Below are 24,957 nucleotides of genomic sequence, written 5' to 3' on the forward strand. Positions count from 1 at the left end.
CAGGGGTGGCATTGGGGGTTAGGGAGGTGGGGTGGGAATCAAAGGAACAGTAATATTTTATGACCTGGGGAAATCCATGAAATTCAAATCTCAGTGTCCATAAATAAAATTTCATAGGAATGCAGTCATACCATCACATTAGGTATTGTCTGTGACTGTTGTTAAGCTACAGCAGCTGAGCAGAGCAGTTGTGAAAAAAAACTCTGTGGCCTGCAAATCCTAAAATATGGACTATTTTTGACCCTTTTAATAGAATGTTTGAGTGAAACTACCAATAAAGCAAGGAGATTGATGCAATAGCAGTCACGATAATAGTGTCACAGTGAGATGGATGAGGCTCTGACCAAAAAGGGGGTGTGGAGGTTGCCTATGTTTTTGGGTGAAAATTCCAAGAATGTTTGTGTTATAGTTTTATTTAAGCAATTTGTATTATGGCCAAACCTGGGTTTGTTTCATAATTATTCGCTGTATTTAAAATATTTTACTTGTTCAGTCCCCTGCACCCACCATAAATCAGAGCTGAGCAGAGCTCTGGTAAAAATAAATAAATAAATAAATAAATAAATAAATAAATAAAACAAAAAAAACAAACAAATAAAAATTTTTACTTTTCTCCTCTAAAATGTACTAATAAAATTTAATCAGGGGTTCAGGTGGTGGCACACCTGGTTGAGAACACAAGTTACCATATGCAAGGACCCCAGCTCAAGCCCCTGTTCCCTTCTGCAGGGTGAGGGTTAGGGGTTTGGGGGGTAGGGCTTCAAGAGTAGTGAGAAGGGAAGTTTCTAAAGCTAAAAGGCTAATGACAAAGTAGATAAAATATTTGTAAAACGTAGGCAAAGAGTTGAATTCTCTAATGGAAGATTTTTTAGTAATTAAGAAGAAAAAGACCTCAATCAAAGAAAAAACAGAAATGACACTTAGAAGGAAAAATATTTAACCTCATTCACAAAAGTAAAGGTAGATTCCAGACTGTTGTGGACCTGGTAGAGTGCACACATTATTACCATGTGCAAGGACCTAGGTTCAAACCCTTGGCCTGTAGGGGGGAACCTTCATGAGTGTGGAGTAGTGCCGCAGGTGTCTCTCTTTCTCTCTATTCTATCAAATAAAAGAAGAAAGAGGGAAGAATGACCAAAAGCAGTAATTTTATTGTTCAGACACCGAGTCTCAGTAATAACCCTGGAGGCAGTAAAATAATTAATAATAGTAATAATAAAGAGAAAAAAAAGAGTAAAAGCGGGATGGCACCAGCAAAATAGCTCATTTGGATAATATGCTACTTTGCCATGTGTGCAATTCAGATTTGAGCCTGGACTCCACAACATTGAAGGAAGTTTTAGTGTGTGGTCTCTTCTGCACTAGAAAGAAAGAAAGAAAGAAAGAAGAGAGAGAGAGAGAGAGAGAGAGAGAGAGAGAGAGAGAGAGAGAGAAAGAAAGAAAGAAAGAAAGAAAGAAAGAAAGAAAGAAAGAAAGAAAGAAAGAAAGAAAGAAAGAAGGGAAAGGGGGCTAGGTGATGGTGTACCTGGTTGAACACACATGTTGTAATCCACAAGTGCCCAGGTTCAAGCTTCCAGCCCCCACCTGCAGGGGGGAAGCTTTGCAAGTGGTAAAGCAGTGCTACTGGTATCTCCCTGTCTCTCTCCTTTTTTGCTTCCAAGTTATCACTGGGGCTTGGTGCTGGTGCAATGAATCCACTGCTCCTCATGGCCATCTTTTTGATTGGCTAAGACAGAAAGAAATTGAGAGGGGAAGGGAAAATGTAGAGGGGGAGAGAAAGATAAGATACTTGGCAGACCTGCTTCACTGCTTGTGAGGGGACCCACCTGCAAGTGGGGAGCTGAGGACTGGAACCAGTATCCTTGTGCAGGTCCTTGTGCATCATACTATGTGCACTTAACTTTGGGTGCCACTGCCCAACTCCCTCTCTCTGTCTCTATCTATCCCTCCCCCCTCAATTTCTCTGTCTCTACCTGATAAATAAATAAAATATTTTTATAAAAAAGAAAGGAGTAAGTTAGGGCAAAACACAGCTAACCATGTATGTGGCACAGGTTCAATCCCCAGCACTGCATGGAAGATGCGAGTAAAAAAGATTCCTATAGTGTTGTAGTGTCTCTCTCTTTTTCTGTCTGTTTCTCTCTATATGAACAAAAAAAAGCTGTCCTGAGTGGTAAAATCACACATGCTTGAGGGCCTAGCTTCATACATACACAAGAAAAGTAAAGCAAAGCACACTTGGGCTTCCTAACATGCCATTTCTCAGTAAACAATAGTCAAAATTTCACATCTGACAATAAGTGATAAGTACATTCACTGCAAACAGCAAGATGTCCCAGGGCAAGAATGCAAGTGACTATCTACATGTACTACATCCAAATATTTAGTTATATACTAAGCTCACAAACTGTTAAATCAAATAAGTTTCACTCTCCTTCTTGCTCTCTTTCTTGGTAAATATATCTTTCGGGTAATGGAGAAAGCCAAGTACGAGTTTAGAATTCTTTAACTCCTCAGAGTTCCTGAAAGGGGAGAGTGGCCATGCACAGCCCTATCCTAGACAGTACAATGGGGCCTCATCCTACATGTGGACTCTTTGCCCACACCCTGGCCTCAGAGAAGACAGGCCAATGAAAGAGGCCTTTTCAGACATCGGAAGTAGACAGGGGTACATCTGGGCAGGGAATTCCAGCATACAGTATACTCAAACCATAGTTTCAAAGACAGGTATATGATAAAGCATGAGGAGTAGGGAGATGTGTCCTTTGCTTCATAAATTTCTATTCCATAGACCAAAACAGAGTCTTATAAAGCTGGAGTTTGGGGCATGAGTCATAGATCTATACTCCTTTGGGGAAAATAAGAACTGTCATTCACTACAAGTACATGTAAAAAAAAAGAAAATCCCATATAAGGTATATATTATGATATAAAATACATTTATCCAGGGTCAACTAGGAATACCAAAGGAGATCATTGGGACTGCAATAAGGCAGGACTAGAACAACTTCGGGAATCTACCAAATCACCAGTGAGTGCAAATACCTGTGCCTCATGGACAGAGAGGAGCCTTAGGGAGAGATTAAGTGGCTGGTAACAATCCAGCAGTTTACCAGTTGAGGCACCATCTCCAGTCTGTTTCACCAACAAAAATATGGCTGAAGGGAGGGGAGGACTTTTTAAGACTCACCAAATGCAACTGTTAAGTCTCCACTGCTACTGCCCTTAGAGGTGGAACAGCAGGGAGGAGGCCCTGTGCTGACACCTGGGGACAGAGAACTAACCGGGAAACTCGAGAGAAGAACTACACTTTGGTGGCCTAGTGGTGGGGCTGTGTGGTGGGAGCCTTTCCATGTTCTTCTCCTTATGAGAAGATAGTGCATAGTTGCCTCAGAATCTACAGACTATAAATGGGATTGCTTAGAAACTCACAGGGCCTAGCAGAGCCACCCGGCTTGGCAGAGAAGCTGAAGTGAGCCTAGAGCTTTGGATCCTTGGTGTGTGTGAGTCTCTTTGAATAAACATTGTGCTATCTCTCCCCTACCCTGTTTTACCTCTTGGTCAGGAGTGCGTGATTAAGCTAAAAAACCTACTTACAGTTTAAAAGCCCTCAGGCTCCCATAACCTACAGGAAAGTAAAAGAACAAAAAAGGCTTTTAAAGCCACTGTGCTCCAACTCAGGGATTAAAATATTATTGAAACAACTGCCAATTTCTACAACTGTGAACCCTTTAAGTACCTTACTTAGACACAAGTCAATGCAGGCAAGAGTGATCAGTAATTTGAAAAATACGGAGAGAGGGACCTCACAACATACTATATAGAATGGTTAAACCAACAAGAAGAAATATTGGAGAAATGAGCCAGGACAAGAGACCAGATAAAAGCCCCCCAAAGGTTGAACCACAAAATAATGAGGTCAACATCCAAACACTAGTTAAGGAAATAATAATAGGAGTGAGTAAAAAGTTTCAAAGAATTGTCATAAAATGCAGAAACAACAAATGAGACTCTGGAAGAAAACACTAATTATCTCAAGGTTATTAGAGAGCTGAAAGCTGAAATAGCTGAGCTAAGAACACAACTAGTTTAACAAGCTACAACAATATCAGAACAGGGTAACAAAATAGATAAACTCCAGAAAACAATAGAGGGGAGAGTGAATAGAATAAATGAGGCTGAAGACAGAATTAGCAAGATTTAGGATGAATTAGAGACAACTAAAAAAGAAGTAAGAAATCTCAAAATGAGATTAAGAGATACTGAAAACAACAACAGAGACCTATGGGATGACATCAAAAGAAACAATATATGCATTATTGGCTTACGAGAGGAAGAAAGAGAGTGAAAGGAAGAAAGCATTCTTTAGGCCATAATAGCTGAGAACTTCTCTAGTCTAGACACCATAAAAGACATAAAGGTTCAAGAAGTCCAGAGGGTCCCAAACAGAATTAACCCAGACTTAAAGACACCAAGGCACACATATTTAGAATGGAAAGTGATAAGGATAAAGAAAAGATCCTGAAGTCTGCAAGTGAAAAACAAAGAGTTACCTACAGAGGGAAACCCATAAGGTTAGCAGCAGACTTCTCCACACAAACACAACAGGCCACAAGAAAATGGCAAGATACATATCGAGTGCTCAATGAGAAAGGCTTTCACCCAAGACTACTAGACTGTCTACAAGACTGACTACAAGATTGCTAGACTGTCATTCAGATTAGATGGAGGCATAAAAGCCTTCTCAGACAAGCAACAGTTGAAAGAATCAAGTATCACCAAGCCTCCCCTGAAAGAAGATCTGAAAGATCTCCTATAAGCAGACAACCATAAATATGGCATATATCAGAACACTCCAAAAATCTATAAGAATGGAAGCATTAAAATATATTCAATCTTTGATATCAATAAATGTCAATGGCCTGAATAAACCTATTAAAAGACACAGAGTAGGAAGATGGATTAGAAAGCCCAACCCAACAATATGCTATCTACAGGAAACCCACCTAACTCAACAAGACAAACAAACACTCAAAATGAAAGGATGGAAAACTATCATACAAGCCAATGGACCAGAAAAAAGGGCAGGAACAACTATTCTCATATCTGACATGACAGACTTTAAAATAAATAAAATTTTAAAAGATAGGGATGGACATTACTTAATGCTCAGAGGATCAGTCAACCAAGAGGACTTAACAATTATTAATATCTATACACCCAATGAGAAGCCATCTAAATACATCAAACACCTACTGACAGAGCTACACCAATATATTAACAGTAACACAGTAATAGTAGGGGACTTCAACATCCCACTCTCTCAGCTTGACAGATCATCCAGGCAGAAAATCAATAAAGATATAATGGAGCTAAATGAGGAGATAAATAAACTAGAACTATTGGACATTTTCAGAATCATTCACCCCAAGAAACTGGAATATACATTCTACTTTAGTCCACATGGGTCATTCTCAAGGAAGACCATATGTTAAGTCACAAAGACAACATCAGCAAATCCAAGACCACTGAAATTATCCCAAGCATCTTCTCAGACTATAGTGGAATTAAACTAACACTTAACAATCAACAAAAGATTAATAATAGTCCCAGAATGTGGAAGCTCAACAATACACTACTTACCAACTACTGGGTCAAAGAGGAAATAAAGGAAGAAATCAAAATGCTTTGAGAGCTCAATGAAAATGAAGACACAAGCTATCAAAATATTTGGGACACAGCTAAAGCAGTACTGAGAGGAAAGGTCATAGCCATACAAGCACACATTAGGAAACAAGAAAAAGCACAAATAAACAACCTGATTGCACACCTAAAAGACCTAGAAGAAGAACAAAGAAACCTGAAAGCAACCAGAAGGACAGAAATCACTAAAGTTAGGGAAGAAATCAATAACATTGAAATTAAAACCATAAAAGATCAACAAAAGTATATGTTGGTTCTTCAAAATAGTGAACAAAATAGACAAACCTTTAGCAAGACTCACAAAACAAAAAAGAGAGAAGACCCAAATAAAGAGGATCATAAATGAAGGAGGAGATATCACAACAGACACTGCAGAAATTCAACATATTATGCGAGGCTTTTATGAACAACTATATGCCACCAAGCTAGAGAACCTGGAAGAAATACAATTTCCTAAATACTGATGAACTGTCAAAATTAAATAAAGAGGAACTAGATAACATGAACAGGCCCATCACAGCTAATGAAATTGAAACAGTTATCAAAAACCTTCCCAAGAATAAAAGTACTGGACCAGATGGTTTTACAAATGAATTCTACAAAACCTTCAATGAAGAATTAATACCTCTACTTTTAAAAATCTTCCAGAAGATTGAAGACACAGGAATACTCCCTTCCAGCTTCTATGAAGCCAACATCACTCAAAAGCAGACAGGGACACACCAAAAAAAGAAAATTAGACACCAATATCTCTGATGAACAGAGATGCTAAAATACTGAACAAAATTCTAGCCAACCGGATACAGCAGTATATTAAATAGATTGTTCATGATGACCAAGTGAAGTTCATCCCAGGGATGCAAGGTTGGTTTAATATATGTAAACCAATCAACGTGATCCACCACATCAATAAAAGCAAGACCAAAAACCACATGGTCATATCAATAGATGCAGAGAAAACCTTTGACAAAATACAACATCCCTTTATAATCAAAACACTACAAAAAATGGGAATAGGTGGAAAATTCCTCAAGATAGTGGAGTCTATGTATGGCAAATCTACAGCCAACATCATAATCAACTGTGATAAACTGGAAGCATTTCCCTTCAGATCATGTACTAGACAGGGATGCCCACCATCACCATTACTATTCAACATAGTGTTGGAAGTTCTTGCCATAGCAATCAGGCAGGAGCAAGGAACTAAAGGCATACAGATTGGAAGAGAAGAAGTCCACTCTCCCTATTTTCAGATGACATGATAGTATATATAGGAAAACCTAAGGAATCTAGCAGGAAGCTTTTGGAAATTATCAGGCAATACAGGAAGGTGTCAGGCTACAATGTTAACATACAAAAGTCAGTGGCCCTAAAGCAACCAGAAGGACAGAAATCACTAAAGTTAGAGCAGAAAATAAACAACATCGAAAATAAAAGAACCATACAAAAGATCAATGAAGCCAAATGTTGGTTCTTTGAAAGATTAAACAAAATTGACAAACCCCTAGCCAGACTCACCAAACAAAAAAGAGAGAAGACTCAAATTAATAGAATTGTAAAAGATGCAGGAGATATCACAACTGACACCACAGAAATCCAGAGAATTCTGCGAAACTTCTATAAAGAACTATATGCCACCAAGCTAGAGAATCTGGAAGAAATGGAACAATTCCTAGAAACCTATGCACTTCCAAAACTGAACCAAGAAGAACTACAAAATCTAAATGCACCAATCACAGACAAAGAAATTGAAACTGTTATTAAGAATCTCCCCAACAACAAAAGTCCTGGACCAGATGGCTTCACAAATGAATTCTACAAAACTTTCAGGAAACAGTTAACACCCATACTTCTTAAGCTATTCCATAAGATTGAAGAAACAGGAATACTCCCTTCCACCTTTTATGAAGCCAACATCACCCTGATACCAAAAGCTGATAGGGACAGAACAAAAAAGGAAAACTACAGACCAATATCTCTGATGAACATAGATGCCAAAATATTAAACAAGATCTTGGCCAACTGGATACAGCAACACATCAAAAAGATTGTTCATCATGACCAAGTTGGATTCATACCAGGAATGCAAGGCTGGTTCAACATCCGTAAATCAATCAATGTCATTCATCACATCAATAAAAGCAAAGCCAAAAACCACATGATTATCTCAATAGATGCAGAGAAAGCCTTTGACAAAATCCAACACCCATTCATGCTCAAAACTCTACAGAAAATGGGAATAGATGGGAAATTCCTCAAGATAGTGGAGTCTATATATAGCAAACCTACAGCCAACATCATACTCAATGGACAGAAGCTGAAAGCATTCCCCCTCAGATTGGGGACTAGACAGGGCTGTCCACTGTCACCGTTACTCTTCAACATAGTATTGGAAGTTCTTGCCATAGCAATCAGGCAAGAGAAAGAAATCAAAGGGATACAGATTGGAAGGGAAGAAGTCAAGCTCTCACTATTTGCAGATGATATGATAGTATACATAGAAAGACGTAAAGAATCCAGTAGAAAATTACTGGAAGTTGTTAGGCAATATAGCAAGGTATCAGGCTACAAAATCAATGTACAAAAATCAGTGGCATTTCTTTATGCACACACTAAATCTGAAGAAGAAGACATCCAGAAATCACTCCCATTTACTGTTTCAGCAAAATCAATCAAATACCTAGGAATAAAGTTGACCAAAGAAGTGAAAGACTTGTATACTGAAAACTATGAGTCGCTACTCAAGGAGATAGAAACTGATACCAAGAAATGGAAAGATATCCCATGCTCATGGATTGGAAGAATAAATATCATCAAAATGAATATTCTCCCCAGAGCCATATACAAATTTAATGCAATACCCATCAAAGTTCCACCAGGCTTCTTTAAGAGAATAGAACAAACGCTACAATCATTTATCTGGAACCTGAAAACACCTAGAATTGCCAAAACCATCTTAAGGAAAAGAAACAGAAATGGAGGCATCACACTCCCAGACCTTAAACTATATTATAAAGCCATCATCATCAAAACAGCATGGTACTGGAACAAAAATAGGCATATAGACCAGTGGAACAGAATTGAAAGCCCAGAAGTAAATCCCAACACCTATGGGCATCTAATCTTTGATAAGGGGGCCCAAAGGATTAAATGGGAAAAGGAGGCTCTCTTCAATAAATGGTGCTGGGAAAACTGGGTTGAAGCATGCAGAAGAATGAAATTGAACCACTTTATCTCACCAGAAACAAAAATCAACTCCAAATGGATCAAAGACCTAGATGTCAGACCAGAAACAATCAAATACTTAGAGGAAAACATTGGTAAAACACTTTCCCACATACACCTCAAGGTCATCTTTGATGAATCAAACCCATTTGCAAGGAAGACCAAAGCAGAAACAAACCAATGGGACTACATCAAATTGAAAAGCTTCTGCACATCCAAAGAAACTATTAAACAAACAGAGAGACCCCTCACAGAATGGGAGAAGATCTTCACATGCCAGACATCAGACAAGAAACTAATCACCAAAATATATAAAGAGCTCAGCAAACTTAGCCGCAAAAAAGCAAATGACCCCATCCAAAAATGGGCAGAGGAAATGAACAAAACATTCACCACAGAGGAGATCCAAAAGGCTAACAAACATATGAAAAACTGCTCTAGGTCACTGATTATCAGAGAAATGCAAATCAAGACAACACTAAGATACCACCTCACTCCTGTAAGAATGGCATACATCAAAAAGGACAGCAGCAACAAATGCTGGAGAGGATGTGGGGACAGAGGAACCCTTTTACATTGCTGGTGGGAATGTAAATTGGTACAGCCTCTGTGGAGAGCAGTCTGGAAAACTCTCAGAAGGCTAGACATGGACCTTCCATATGACCCAATAATTCCTCTCCTGGGGTTATACCCCAAGGACTCCATAACACCCAACCAAAAAGAGGTGTGTACTCCTATGTTCATAGCAGCACAATTCATAATAGCTAAAACCTGGAAGCAACCCAGGTGCCCAACAACAGATGAGTGTCTGAGAAAGCTGTGGTATATATACACAATGGAATACTATGCAGCTATCAAGAACAATGAACCCACCTTCTCTGACCCATCTTGGACAGAGCTAGAAGGAATTATGTTAAGTGAACTAAGTCAGAAAGATAAAGATGAGTATGGGATGATCCCACTCATCAACAGAAGCTGACTAAGAAGATCTGAAAGGGAAACTAAAAGCAGGACCTGATCAAATTGTAAGTAGGGCACCAAAGTAAAAACCCAGTGGTGAGGGGTAGGCACGTAGCTTCCTGGGCCAGTGGGGGGTGGGAGTGGGCGGGAGGGATGGGTCACAGTCCTTTGGTGGTGGGAATGGTGTTTATGTACACTCCTAGCAAAATGTAGACATATAAATCAGTAGCTAATTAATATGAGAGGGGGAAATCAATTGTATGTCTCAAAGTTTCTCAAAACACAAACTGAATCTTTTTAATATATAGGCTATGTATTTGATATGCGGACTCTCAAAAGCCTAGACCAAGTAGATTAGAAGCTTCCAATAGCACAGCTATATACAAGATACTGGGTACTGTCCAGCAAACCATAACAAAGGGACTTTTCAAAGTTAACCCAATTAACAAATAATGTGATGATAACATTAACTATTGAGTGTCTTTTTGAACCCTAAGACAGCAGGAACCTCACATCTTCACTATAGAGCCCCTACTTCCCCTAGTCCTGGAACCCTTGGATAGGGCCCACTTTCCCGTATGCATCTCCCAATCCAAACCAAATAACATTGCATCTGCCGATCACAACCTAACCAAAGCAACGATTGCTACCTCAACATGCTTCACCTCAGAATGTATCCAGAGACTTCACGTGTGGAATGACAACCCTTCAGCTTCATTACTCGGGTGAGACCTTTCCTTTAATAGTACCCTCTAATTTCATCTCAGTTCATCTTAGTTCACTTTCTAACAAAGTCCCATAACCTAGATATACACCAGTTTCTGTGAGAGAGAGCTTATGTGCACACGTATCCATAAACTACTGCAAAATATATACCTGAAAGCAGGACTACACTAGAGTTTGCAGTGAGTACCTCCCTAACACTTCCTCTCCACTATTCCAAGCTTGGGATCCATGATTGCTCAACAAATTGTTTGGCTTCATATGTTAACTCTGTTTTCAATCACCAGGTTCCAGATGACACCAGGATGCTGGCTAGGCTTCCCTGGATAGAAGACCCCACCAATGTGTCCTGGAGCTCAGCTTCCCCAGAGTCACACCCTACTAGGGAAAGAGAGAGGCAGACTGGGGGTATGGACCGACCAGTCAACGCCCATGTTCAGCGGGGAAGCAATTACAGAAGCCAGACCTTCTACCTTCTGCATCCCTCAACGACCCTGGGTCCATGCTCCCAGAGGGATAGAGAATGGGAAAGCTATCAGGGGAGGGGGTGGGTTATGGGGATTGGGTGTTGGGAATTGTGTGGAGTTGTACCCCTCCTACCTTATGCTTTTGTTCACTAATCCTTTCTTAAAAAATTAAAAAAAAAAAAAAAAAGTCAGTGGCATTCCTCTATGCAAACACTAAGTTAGAAGAAGAAATCCAGAAATCAATTCCTTTTACTATAGCAATAAAAGAATAAAATCTCTAGGAGTAAACCTAACCAAAGAAGTGAAAGACTTGTATACTGAAAATTATGAGTCACTACTCGAGGAAACTGAAAAAGATACAAAGAAGTGGAAAGATATTCCATGTACATGGTTTGGAAGAATTAACATAATCAAAATGAATATATTGCTCAGAGCAATATAAAAATTTAATACTATCCCCATCAAGATTCCAAGAACATTTTTAGGAGAATAGAACAAATGCTGCAAATGATTATCTGGAACCAGAAAAGACCTAGAATTGCCAAAACAATCTTGGGAAGAAAGAACAGAACTGGAGGCATCATACTCCCAGGTCTCAAATTGTATTATAGGGTCATTGTTAACAAAACTGCTTGGTCCTGGAACATGAATAGACACATGCAGAAGAATAAAGCTGAACCACTATATTTTACCAAATACAAAAGTATTTCCAAGTGGATCAACGACTTGGATGTTAGACCAGAAACTATCAGATACTTAGAGGAAAATATTGGCAGAACTCTTTTCCACATAAATTTTAAAGACATTTTCAATGAAACAAATCTAATTAGAAAGGTAAGTTTAAGGCAAGCATAAACTTACGGGACTACATCAAATTCAAAAGCTTCTGCACAACAAAAGAAACCACGAGACCAAGAGACCTCTCACAGAATGGGAGAATATCTTTAAATCAGACAAGAGGCTAATAATCAAAATGTATAAAGAGCTTTCCAAACTCAACAAGAAGAGAACAAATAACCCCACCCAAAAATGGGGAGAGGTCATGGACAGAATACTCATCACAGAAGAGATGAAAGGCTGAGAAACACATGAAAAAATGCTCCAAGTCTTTGATTGTCAGAGAAATGCAAATAAAGACAACAATAAGATACCACTTCACTCCTGTGTGAATGTCATATATCAGAAAAGGTAACAGCAGCAAATGCTGGAGAGGTTGTGGGGTCAAAGGAACCCTCCTGCACTGCTGGTGGGAATGTAAATTGGTCCAACCTCTGTGAAGAACAGTCTGGAGGACTTTCTGAAGGCTAGTAATGGACCTACCATATGACCCTGCAATTCCTCTCCTGTGGATATATCCTAAGGAACCAGACACAGCCATGCAAAAAGATCTGTGTACACATATGTTCTTAGCAGCACAATTTGTAATAGACAAAACCTAGAAGCAACCCAGGTGTCCAACAACAGATAACTGGCTAAGCAAGTTGTGGTCTATATACACAATGGAATACTACTCAGCTATAAAAAATGGTGACTTCACCATTTTCAGCCCATTTTGGATGGAGCTTGAAAAAATCATGTTAAGTGAAGTAAGTCAGAAACAGAAGGATGAATATGGCATGATCTCACTCTCAGGCCAATGTTGAAAAACAAAATCAGAGGACAAAACACTAAGTAGAACCTGAACTGGAGTTGGTGTATGGCACCAAAGTAAAAGACTCTGGGGTAGGGGTTGGGGGAGAATACAGGTCCAAGGATGACAGAGGACATAGTGGGGGTTGTATTGTTATATGGAAAACTGGGAAATGTTATGCATGTACAAACTACTGTATTTACTGTCAAATGTAAAACATTAATTCCCCAATAAAGAAATTTAAAAAAAAAAACACTGAATGCAATTCAGACTGAGGTAAGAGGCCTCAGAAGTAGACTTAACCAGGTAGAGGAGAGAATGTCAACACTAGAAGACACAACAACCACTCTATGATTTTAAAGCTCTTAGACAGGAAAGGTTTAGGAAAAATGAAGCATTTCTCAACAAAACAGTAGACTCTATCAGAAAGATGAACATCAGAGTTAATGGGAACCCCGAGGAAGAAGAGAAAGAGACATAGAGAACATATTCAAAGAAATTTTAATAGAGAATTGTCCATACCTGAGCAATGTTCAAAATATAGAAATCCATGAATGTGAATGCTTGCCTAAATTTTTGAATCCAAAATGACATATACCAAGACACATTGTAAAACTATGCAAAACCAGGGACAAGAAAAAAATACTGCAGACTGCCAAGGAAAGGAAAAAAGTCACATATAAATGCAGAGCTATCATGCTTTTATCAGATTTCTCATCACAAACCCAAGAGGCAAGGAGAGAATAGAATGGAATATTCAAAGTTTTAAAAGACAATAATTGCCAGCCATGAATTCTGTTTCCTGCTAAATTATCCTTCAAATATAAGGGAGAAATAAAGATCTTTTCAAATATTCAGAAACTGAAGGAATTTGACACTGCCAACACTACCTTGCAAGAATTACTGAGAGGAGTCCAACATGAAAAGAAGAGGCAAAGGAGTCCCAACTTTTAATGTGATGATCAGTATTGGAATAAAACCAGGAACATAACAACATGGAAAACTGGATACAGAACAACAGGAGAGAGCAAAATAAAGTGATACAGTCCAATGTTGGTGAGCCAAGGCCAACTTGAAAAAGAGTCCTGTACATATTATAAGTTAGACAACATATTCATGATAACCACAAAACAAAATATAACACAAAGACACATTTGAAACATATATACAATAAGCAGGACCATGATAGAAAGCCATCCACATAAAATAACAATCAGAAACAGGAAAATAGTCAATAACAACATAAGCCAACCTCAAAACAAAAACCAGAATGGCTATAAGCAAACTACATTTATCAATAATCACCCTAAATGTGAATGGCTTAAATTCACCAATCAAAAGATTCAGAGTGACTGAAATGATTAAAAAGCAAGGCCCATCTATGCTGTGTCTCTAGGAAACACACATCAGAAAAAAAGCATAAACAGAATCTCTGGGTGACAGGCTGGAACAAAGTATTCCAAGTCAATAGTACAAACAAAAGGGCAGAAACAGCTATTACAGTTAACAGGAAAAAAATAGATAAACCACTGACTAACCTACAAAATGAATAAGAGAAAAAGCTATAAAAACAATCAGGAACAAGAGAGACAAAATTACAACTGAAGATGGGGAGATACAAAGAATTATATGTGAATATTATGAAAGCCTCTATTGAAATAAATTGGACAACCAATTTAGAATAGATGAATGCACTTTTAGAATCAACCACTTGCCAAGCCAACCCAAGAGGAAGCAGATAGCTTAGACAAGTAAATCACTAGTTTAGAATTTGAATCAGGTAAAAAATCTACCCAAGAATAAAAGCCCAGGACTAGATGGCTTTACACATTTTATGAGACTTTCAAAGAAGATCTAACACCTATTCTCCTCAAGCTATTCCAGAAAACTGAAGAAAGGCAACACTATCAAGTACATCCTATTGGGCAAACATCACTTTGATATCCAATGCAGGAAGGGAGTCTACCAAAAAAAGAAAACTATAGACTTATATCGCTGATGTACATTGAAGTAAAGGTCCTGAAGAAGATCTTGGCAAATCAAATACAACAACATATCATGAGAATAATTCACCAAGATTAAGTAGGATTCATCCCTGGGAAACAGGGATAGTTTAATATCCACAAATCAATCAATGTAATTAACTAGGTTGACAAAAAGATAAAAATCACATGGTCATATCAATTGATTCTGAGAAGTCATTCAACAAGATCCAACACCCACTTATAATAAAGACCCTCCAGAAACTGGAAATAGAAGGACTATTCCTTCACTTTCATCAGAAATGTCATTATAGGCCCTCTTGTGGGCCTTTCCAAGACCTTGCCCTCACCATAAATCAGTGATAGTAGGGCCTACCCCAGTCTCTGAAGAGAGGCTGGGGTATCTTACCCTGACACTTGAGGAAGACTGGTCCTGAAATGAGTGCAGCTTGCAATGTTCCCAGCTGTGACCATGAGCTTTGAGCTCTGACCAACAGGGACTTGGAGATTGCACAGGTTCTGGTGATATATATGCCCTGGGTCAGGTGGATAGGGGTAAATCGTTCATTTAATCCATAAATTTCTTTCGAGAGTGGGAGCTACTCTCTTCCCTAATCCAACTTTCTACCCTTTTCTCTACTCTGACACCATTTTCTCAGATAATATTTTTATCCAACTTTATGCTAGCTATCAAACTCAAGCAAAACTCATCATAGTCGTGGGTCCCTAGAAACATGACTAAAGTAGACTTCCTAGCTTTCTTCCACCCTAAAATTCCTAATTTCATATCCTCTGTTCCTACTTTTTTGGTTCCTATTCATTAACCATTTTGTCTCACTTTTATGTCTTGCCACCTTCCAGATACCAGGTTGTAGATGCTACCATGATCCCATCCAGACTTCTCTGGGCAGATGACCTCACCAATGTGTCTTAAAACCTCATCTCTCCTAAGTTCTATCCCACTATGGAAAGATAAAAACAGGCTGGGGGTATGGATCGACCTGCCAACGACCAATTCCAGTGGAGAAGCAATTACAGAGGACAGAACTCCTACCTTCTGCACCCCAAAACAAATTTGGATCCATACTCCCAGTGAGAGAGAAGTGATAGGAGGAAGAGAATAGGAAGGCTCTGAACTCCAAATCCATCAGGACCCAGAAATAGAGGAGGAAAAAGAGGCATTTGGATGTAGTAATAATATCATGGGAGTATTGGAGGGGAGGAGAGGACTGAACCTGGAAGGAAAAGGGGACAATTATGTACAAATCTAGACAGATAATTGTAGAGATGATAGTTAACCCATGTCTGCAGCCTTAGGAGAATGGCAGTGGCTAGCGATGGAGAAATTGGGGATTCAGAACTCTGGTGGTGGAAATTGTGTGGAATTATACCCCTATTGAAATGTAATAGTGTAAATCAATATTAAATCACTAATAAATTTTTTTTTAAAAAAGAAGTACCATTCCTCAACACAATAAAGACCATTTGCAACAAACCCACAGCTAACATTGTTCTCAATGGGGAAAAACTGAAAGCTTTTCCCTAAAAACAGGAACCACTATCTCCACTGTTATTTAACATAGTTCTAGAGGTCCTCATCATTGCAATCTGATAAGAATGAGCTGTCAAACGCATATAGATAGGAAAAGAAGAAACCAAACTATCACTATTTGCTGGTAACATAATAGTTTACCCAGAGAACCACAAAGACTCTACCAAAAATCTACTGGAAATAGTTAATAAAATCAGTAGAGTAGCAGGGTACAAAATTAGTACACATAAATCTGTGGCATTTCTGTATGAAACAAAGATTCTGAGGAAAGGGAAATAAAAGACTCAATCTCATTTATAACTGAACCCCAAAAGATAAAATACCTTGGGATGAATCTCACAAAGGAGGTGAAGGACCTTTACAATAAAAACTATAGGATATTACTAAAACAAATAGAGAAGGACACACAGAAGTAGAAGAACATTTATTATTCCTGGATTGAATCAATAAATATTATTAAAATGGCCATCCTACCACGATCAATCTACAACTTAAATGAAATCCTTATCAAAATTCCAATATCATTTTTCAAACAAATTGAAAAACTTGTCCAAAATTTGCATGGAATCACAAAAGGTCATGAATTGCCAAAACACTTCTGAGAAAAAAGGGGAAATATGGAGGTATCACACTCCCTAACTTCAGTTTAAATTACAAAGCAATAGTAAAACAGCATGGTACTGAAATAAAAATGGACACTTGGATCAATGGAACAGAATTCAAAGTCGAGACATATACAAACACCTAATATATGGCAAAGGGGCCAAAACCATTCAATAGGGTAAAGAAGATCTCTTCAACAGATGGTGCTGGGAAAAGTGGACAGCCACATGAAGAAAAGTGACACTAGACCACCACTTACCACCATACACCAAGGTCAAATCAAAATGGATTAAAGATCTAGATTTTAGACCAGAAATTCTAAAATTTATAGAGGAAAATTTGTTGGTGAAATTTTGCAGGACCTTCACATCAAAAATGTATTTTCATACTCAACTCCCTGGGCATGGGAAATAAAAATAAGAGTAAATAAACAGGATTACATAAAACTAAAAAGCTTCTACATTAAAAGCAAACTATACAAGGTTAACCAGGCAACCCAGTAAATAGGGCAAGATCACACACCAGATATATATCTCTGCCTCCTATTTCTCAATCTCTTTCTATTCTATCAAACATATATATGTATATTTGCTTCTAGGGTTATTGCTGGGGCTCAGTGCCTGCACTCCAAATCCACTGCTCCTGGAGGCTATTTTTTCCCCTTTTGCTGCCCTTGTTGTTTATTGTTGTTGTTATTATTATGATATTGCTGTCCTTGTTGGATAGGACAGAGAGAAATCGAGAGAGGAGGAGAAGACAGAGAGGGAGAGATAGACACCTACAGACCTGCTTCACCGCCCATGAGGCGACCCTCCTGTGGGTGGGGTCCTCGGGGGCTCGAACTAGGGTCCTTAGGCAGATCCTTGCCTTTTCACCATGTGCGCTTAACATGCTGCGCTTCCACCCAGCCCCCAATACATATTTTTTAAAAAGAAATGAACTGTAGTTTGCAACCTGCAATACTAGGAAGTGGTATTCTCCTATCATTCCCTAGGTTTTAGAAATGTCTTATTTGATCATTCCATGATTCGATCAAACTATATTATTGATATATTGTCTAGGGTTTGGACCATAATGATTAGTAGGGAATCCAGAGGCCTGCGTTACAAAAAGTCATTATAACATAACTTTACAGACAAGGTGAATCTGGAGAAAAGAGTCAGTCAAAGTCAAAAGGCCCATTTTTCCTCAAGAAAAGATTCCTTCATCTGTGCCAAACTTGGGCAATCATGAATTTATTTTTATTATTTTTCAGGTCATATATGCTTTTATTAAATTTTTGCTTAGCTGTTCAATTATTGTCAGGAGAGGGGTATTAAAATTCCCAATTATAGTTATCAGTATTGTTTACTTTTCTTTTTAAAATAAATTCCTATTGAGGTACATCACTGGCCTATAACATTATGTAACTGAATTTGTTCTTATTAAGGGATGTGGCATTCCCTTTCTCTGCTATACTGGATCCAAGATACTAGTATGACAGCTGATTCACCCAGTGCTAAGAGGCCCCAGATAGATGACATTGACAGATGTTTTGTCCAAATGATCCCAGAAGACTTGAGTAATAGAACCTCCACATTCTCATTTGTCAGACTCTAGAAAACTTGGATGGGAGGGTTTTTATTCAATTTTTTTATTGTCTCCAAGGTTATTGCTGGGGCTCAGTGCCTGAACAACAAATTTACCACTCTCAGTGGCCAATTTTTTCTTTCATTCTATTATTATTATTATCATTATTATTATTGAGAGCATGGTGAGAGATGGACAGATAGACACAAAAATACCTGCAACACTACTTCACTACTTGTGAAGCTTCCCCCACTGCTTGAACCCAGATCCATGCACATGTAAATGCCTGTGCTCAACTAGGTGCAACACTGTTAGCTTCTTGGTTGACATTTCTAATCAGAAAGACTTTAGTAATATATTGGCCAACAGTCAGGCTTGTAAGAAACTGCATTTCTCAAACAAAGAGTCACTCACCCCTTGACCCAGACAGGCCAGAGCAGGAATTACTTTCTCCCGGGCAATGCACTGCAGGATCCTGGGGGCTCCATAGAGTCCTCCCATACAGGAGGCCAGGGATGAGATGTATAAGCCCAAAAGGAAAAGGAAGCCCACTAGGGACACCTGTAAGAGGGAGAAATTTAATTATCCAATTTAATTATCCACTTCTGTCTCTCACAAACTCCCATTCCTCTAGATTCTAACTATTGGGTATGTTTCCAATATCTCCAATCCACCTTATTTTATCACCATTGCCATTCTATCAATGTGCCTAGATCACATGTTGCATGAACTACACAGTGGATTCAAACTGAACATGTGCCAGCTCCCATGAAGAACTTGTTGAAATAGATTTATGGGTCCCACTTCAGAGTTTCTGGTGCAGGAGTTCTGGGTGAAAGACCACAGAACTTGGATTTTCAGACACAGACTTGGATTTTCAGTTTCCCTTTCAGTAAAGTTGATGATGATGGTCTAGGGACTATACTTTGAAAAACATTGACCAACTATAGCCTCTGTCCACTATGACACATCCCCAAATCTCTGCCAGGGTTTGGCTTCTTTAAACTCAAATCTGATCATAATGTCATTTCCATCAAAAATACCTGTTGCTCCCTTCTGCCTTGTCCTTTCTAGCCCCATTTCATGCATACTCAAGAGTCTTTGTGAGCTTGATTTCCTTGTATTCTTAAACTTTCTGTCCATACTCCTGATCTTCTCATTGTCTGTGTGATATAACCCCCCCCAACTGTGATTTAATAAGGAACACAAATCTCCATTCCTCCAAGACAGTCTGAGATGCTCTCAGACTCCACAGCACCACAACATGATGTTGGGGAGCATCTATTATATTATACTATCTCTTTTGCTAGCCTGGAGACTTCATTCCATATCTTAATAAATTGCGTGCCAACACCAACAGATAGAATAAAAGAGGACATAGATGTTCTGTTTGGTGTCACCTTGCAAGAGATCAATGCTGTTGACCATGAAGCTGTGCCATAAGCTGTCAGTCAGCTACCTTACTCTCCTGCACAGGACCTCATCTGTATCCACAGGTCATAGAATAACCCATTTTCTCTCTATTCTTTCATATATTTTGCTCATTCAGTGCTCAAATATAAACAAAAGGTTGGACTTCATATCTGGATAAGTTATAAAAAACTCCATTCTATTTCTCTCCCAACTGAATTGTCTTTCTTCCTTTCTGACACCTCTATGTGTGGGCACATCTAGTGAGGACAAGCTATATACCTGGCACAGTATCAGGTGCAAAATGAAGCTTCATCAGTACAATAATAAACTATGCAGCTTTGTTTGTGGCTCTTGCAGAATTAAGCAATGTTTTCTATTCATATAGTAAATTTGCTAACTATACCAGTGGAGGTGGGAGTGAGAATTTATTTGAGCATATTTATGTCAATAGTTCTTTAGGGGAAGGGGGAAATAAGGTATCCTTCTGTTACATACCTGTTTGGGCCACTACAAATTTTTATCTGGAGTGTAAACTACCCTAATTCCTTTTTCATAATTACTAATGAAAATCATTAATTCCATCTCTCTGATCTTGGTATTTTATCACAGCTCTCATTTAAGCTTCACCCATTGAGAGAGACCATCAATCCATTGATTTCTCTCTTTTCCAAAAATTACTTTACTTTTAAGGTTAACTTCGTCTGCAAGACTATAAATATTTTAGACGTACAATTACATACCTCTTCATAATGTTACTACATCACACCCATCACAAAAGAACAAATATTTCATCACCCAAGTCCATTAGGCTTGCTCCCCACTTAGAACCTCCAGTCTTTTTGGTAGCCTCATTTCTTCATCCTGCACCCCAAGGTTTGTCTTAATTTAACTTTGATTCTTTTTTTATTACTGATTTAATAATGATTAACAGGATTGTAGGGTAAGAGGAGTACAATTCCATACAATTTCTGTCACCAGAGTTTTACACCCCATCCCTCTTTGCATCTTTTACATCCAAGACTTTGAATACAACCAGACAGTCCTCTGTGACACTTAGTGCTCCTATTGAGAACTCAGTTTAGAGTTGTCTAGGGGACAGTTGCTTTATAAGTAATTATTTGCTTTTCTCTTGCCGCCTTTAAAATTCTTTACTGATTTAATTTTTGTATGCCTTGGTGAGCTCTGGTTTGGATTTATTTTTGCTTGAAACTGTTAAAGCTTCAAGACTCCAAAAATCTGTCTCGGGAGTCGGGCGGTGGCGCAGTGGGTTAAGCGCACATGGCGCAAAGCGCAGGGACTGGAGTAAGGATCCCGGTTGGAGCCTCCGGCTCCCCACCTGCAGGGAAGTCGCTTCACGGGCGGTGAAGTAGGTCTGCAAGTGTCTATCTTTCTCTCCCCTCTCTCTCTGTCTTCCCCTCCTCTCTCCATTTCTCTGTCCTATCCAACAACAAAGCAACGTCAACAATGGCAATAATAACCGCAACGAGGCTGCAACAACTAGGGCAACAAAAAGGGGGGAAAAATGGCCTCCAGGAGCGGTGGATTCATGGTGCAGGCACCGAGCCCAGCAATAACCCTGGAGGGGAAAAAAAAAATCTGTCTCCTTTAGTTTAGGGATTTTTTTTTTTTGCCTCTAGGGTTATTGCTAGGGCTTTTGTGTTGGTATTATGAATCTAATGATTCTGGTGACCTTTTTTTTTTTTTTTCATTTTATTGGATAGGACAGAAAGAAGTTGAGAGAGGTGGTGAGGGAGGTCAGGCAGTAGCACAGCGGGTTAAGTGCACATGGTGAGAGAGGTGGGGAGCTAGAAAGAAAGAGAGAGGGGCCCAGCAGTAGCAAACTGGGTTAAGTGCACATAGTATGAAACACAAGGTTCGAGCAAGAATCCCAGTTCAATTCCCCAGCTACCTACTGCAGCGAGGCCACTTTGCAAGCGGTGAAGTAGGTCTGCTGGTGTCTTTCTTTCTCCCTGTCTACCCCTCCTCTCTCAATTTCTCTCTATCCAATCCAACAACAACAACAAAAATGGAAAAAACTGCCGCCAGCAGCCCCAGTGATAACCCTGAAGGGAGAGAGAGATACCTGCAGATCTGCTTCCCAGGTTGTGAAGCAATCCCCTGCAGGTAGGGAGCCAGAGGCTTGAACCTAGATCCTTGCATGGGTTCTTGTGCTTCATACTATGTGTGGTTAACTGAGTATACCACCGCTCAGCCCCCTTGGCTAATTTTATTTTATTTTATTTTATTTTATTTTATTTTATTTTATTTTATTTTATTTTATTTTATTTTATTTGTTATCATGGAAGCTTCACTGATCCAGGCTAGTTTTCAAAGATAGATAGATGGTAGGTAGATATAGACAGAAGGAGAGAGGGAAAGATACCACAACACCAAAGTTTCCACCAATGTGACAGAGATCAGGCTTGAACCTTGGTCACATGTATAAAAAGCAGATGCCCTCCCAAGGTAAGTAGCCTGTGAACATGAGTTTTCTAATATTACCCCCAACTCTACAAGTTGACCAACATGTCAACTTTCAGTCAAGTTTATCTCTCACTTGATGGCCATTTTCCAAAGGGAAATAAGTCAACTTCCTTTCCTGAGAGGCAGCATTGTTCATGGTATAGATCACAGGCTAGTCAGGCTGGGATAGATGATGAATTCTAAGCAGATGCCTAGGCTCACTCACTAGCCATGAGCCCTCTCAGCCCTGTCTTAACAGGCATAGCTTATGTCATGAGCTTTTCTCTTGAATATGTGAGAACAGCATAGTTAATTCCAAGAATCATTAGAGGTTGCTCTGTGGGATTCCCTATATTAACAAAGATGCTTTCAGGGGCTCTTGTTCTTACTTTGCTAGTTGGCAAGCCCCAGGGTTTCTAAAGGACTGTTGTTATTTTTGATATGTAATAAATATTTTTCGTAGTCTATGTACAAGTTTATTTCAAAAGCAATTGTGTATTATAATCTATTTAGTTTTACCCCTATTGATATCTGTTCTTTATACAAGTCCTGCTCTATAACTTAATAGTACTGAAATTGACTATCTTGACTTTTCCTGTTTGTTTTATGAAACAATGGATTCATTGGAGAAAATTTATTCCTTAAATAAAAGCCTCCATCTGTAAAAGTATCTGCATATGGAGTATGGAGAGAAGTCATAACTTAGTTTGCACCTACTGTGTGTCACATATTGTGCTCTACACTATCTCAAAGCCACAGCAACACATTCAAGATACATATTTTTTTCCTCCAGGGTTATCACTGGGGCTTGGTGCCTACAATACAAATCCACTGCTCCTGAAGGCCATTTTTTTTCCTTTTGTTTCCCTTGTTGTTTATCATTGTTGTTATTATTATTGTTGTTATTGCTGTCATTGTTGTTGGATGGAACAGAGAGAAATCGAGAGAGGAGGGGAAGACAGAGAGGGGGAGAGAAAGACACCTGCAGACCGCTTGTGAAGTGACACCCCCCTGCAGGTGGGGAAGCAGGGGACTTGAACAGGAATCCTTATGCTGGTCCTTGTGATTAGTGCCATGTGCACTTAACCTGCTGCACTACTGCCTGCCCCCCCCCCCACATTCAAGATATTTTTAGAAAGCATAACAATAGTACTGAGACAGACACACTAGAGCAAGGAAAAAGTTTCTCTGGGTAGAAATATAAAGAAAAAAAAACACTTCATCAAGAAATTGTGGGTTGAGGGTGGGGATAGATAGCATAATGGTTATGCAAAGAGACTCTCATGCCTGAGGTTCCAAATTCCTAGGTTCAATCCCCCATACTACCAAAAGCCAGAGCTGAACAGTACTCTTGTGTTTCTGTGTGTGTGTGTGTGTCTCAAAAATAAAATAAATAAAATATTTAAAAAAGAAAAAAGAAAAAAATGTGGGTTGAGATGCCAAATACTTTGAAACAGATCCGAGGAGCTGCAGGAAACCCAGGAAGAGACAGATGAGCTGGTCAGCTGCAGGTTAGTGGAAAGGAATTCAGCTGGTAGTCACTAAAGAGACTTTTTTCTGGCTGAAAACACCTGTGAAAAGGAAGAAGAAAAAGAGAAAGAAGTATATTGAGGAGCTATGAGGGAAGGAACTCCGGATAAGTATTCTAGAGACTCAGCCGTATCTGTGCCTGACAGATCCTCAGAGCACTCACACCAGACTAAAGAACCTTACTTCCTTGGGACACCAGATAAATCCAGAGATGAGCAGGCTCAGAACCCAGGCCCTAGCTAACACACAAAGCCTAGGTAAAGTTTATAAATATCATAATTGGCTGTGGGACCAGGTGGTGGCACACCTGGTTGAGCACACATGTTATAATGAGCAAGGACCTGGGTTCAAGTCCCCTAACCCCCACCTACAGGGAGGAAAGCTTCATGAGTGGTAAAGTACTCTTTATCTCCACTTTCTCTCTGTTTCTATCCAATAAACAAATAAGATATTTTTTAATTGTGACAGTGTGACTAAGGAACTAATTTCAAATTAACACACACACCTGCTTTGAAGGCTGCATCAAGTGAACTTACTGCCTGATTATAGAGTCGACTGCTGTAGTCCAGTAGTCCCAAGGATGGACATAAGAGAGCAAAAATGGAGAAAATTTAGGGTTCGAGACTTTGGGGGAATTCCATATGGCCTCCTTTTAGGGGGTAGTGGGGACAGCAGTACAATAGGGCACTGCTATTTTAGAGTTCTGCTAACTACTTTCTTATTTACTTCCTGTGCCAGTCCCATTTTGTTTCTGAGAATCAAGAACTATAACTTTCTCTTTTTCATAGATTTTTATGCTGTTTTATATTAAAAAAAACCTCTCCACCCCTCATCTTAGTGTGTGCATAATTACATCCTACATATTATTGCCAGACATGGTTTAGCAGGTGCCCACAATCAGCTAAATACTTGCCTACCTGTTTCACAGTCTGGAACAGGTGGTATTCCAAACTAAATTACATCCTGTTCATGTGTATTAGAAGACACAAAGCTTTCCTGGGTTGTCTATAAAAATGTTTCTACTCTCTTGCTATTGTGGACTTCCTTGGATACAGGCTGCAGACTTCATGCCCTCCCCACATGCTCAGTATTAGCTCCCCTTAGAATGTAGGGAAGGAGGGGAAATAGGAGTCCTGG

General features: G+C 39.1%; 1 protein-coding gene across 4 annotated transcripts in view; it reads right to left on the minus strand.

Moving 5' to 3' along the window:
* SLC12A8 (solute carrier family 12 member 8) overlaps window positions 1–24,957 on the minus strand; it is a 330,378-nt gene that overhangs the window by 53,558 nt on the left and 251,863 nt on the right. For all 4 annotated transcript variants that reach the window (XM_060198210.1, XM_060198211.1, XM_060198212.1 and 1 more), the window contains one exon: window positions 18,829–18,975. In XM_060198210.1, coding sequence (XP_060054193.1) covers window positions 18,829–18,975 — 147 coding nt within the window. The remainder of the gene's footprint in view (window positions 1–18,828; window positions 18,976–24,957) is intronic.

The sequence above is a fragment of the Erinaceus europaeus genome, chromosome 9 (assembly GCF_950295315.1).
Source record: "Erinaceus europaeus chromosome 9, mEriEur2.1, whole genome shotgun sequence".
Lineage (NCBI taxonomy): Eukaryota > Metazoa > Chordata > Mammalia > Eulipotyphla > Erinaceidae > Erinaceus > Erinaceus europaeus.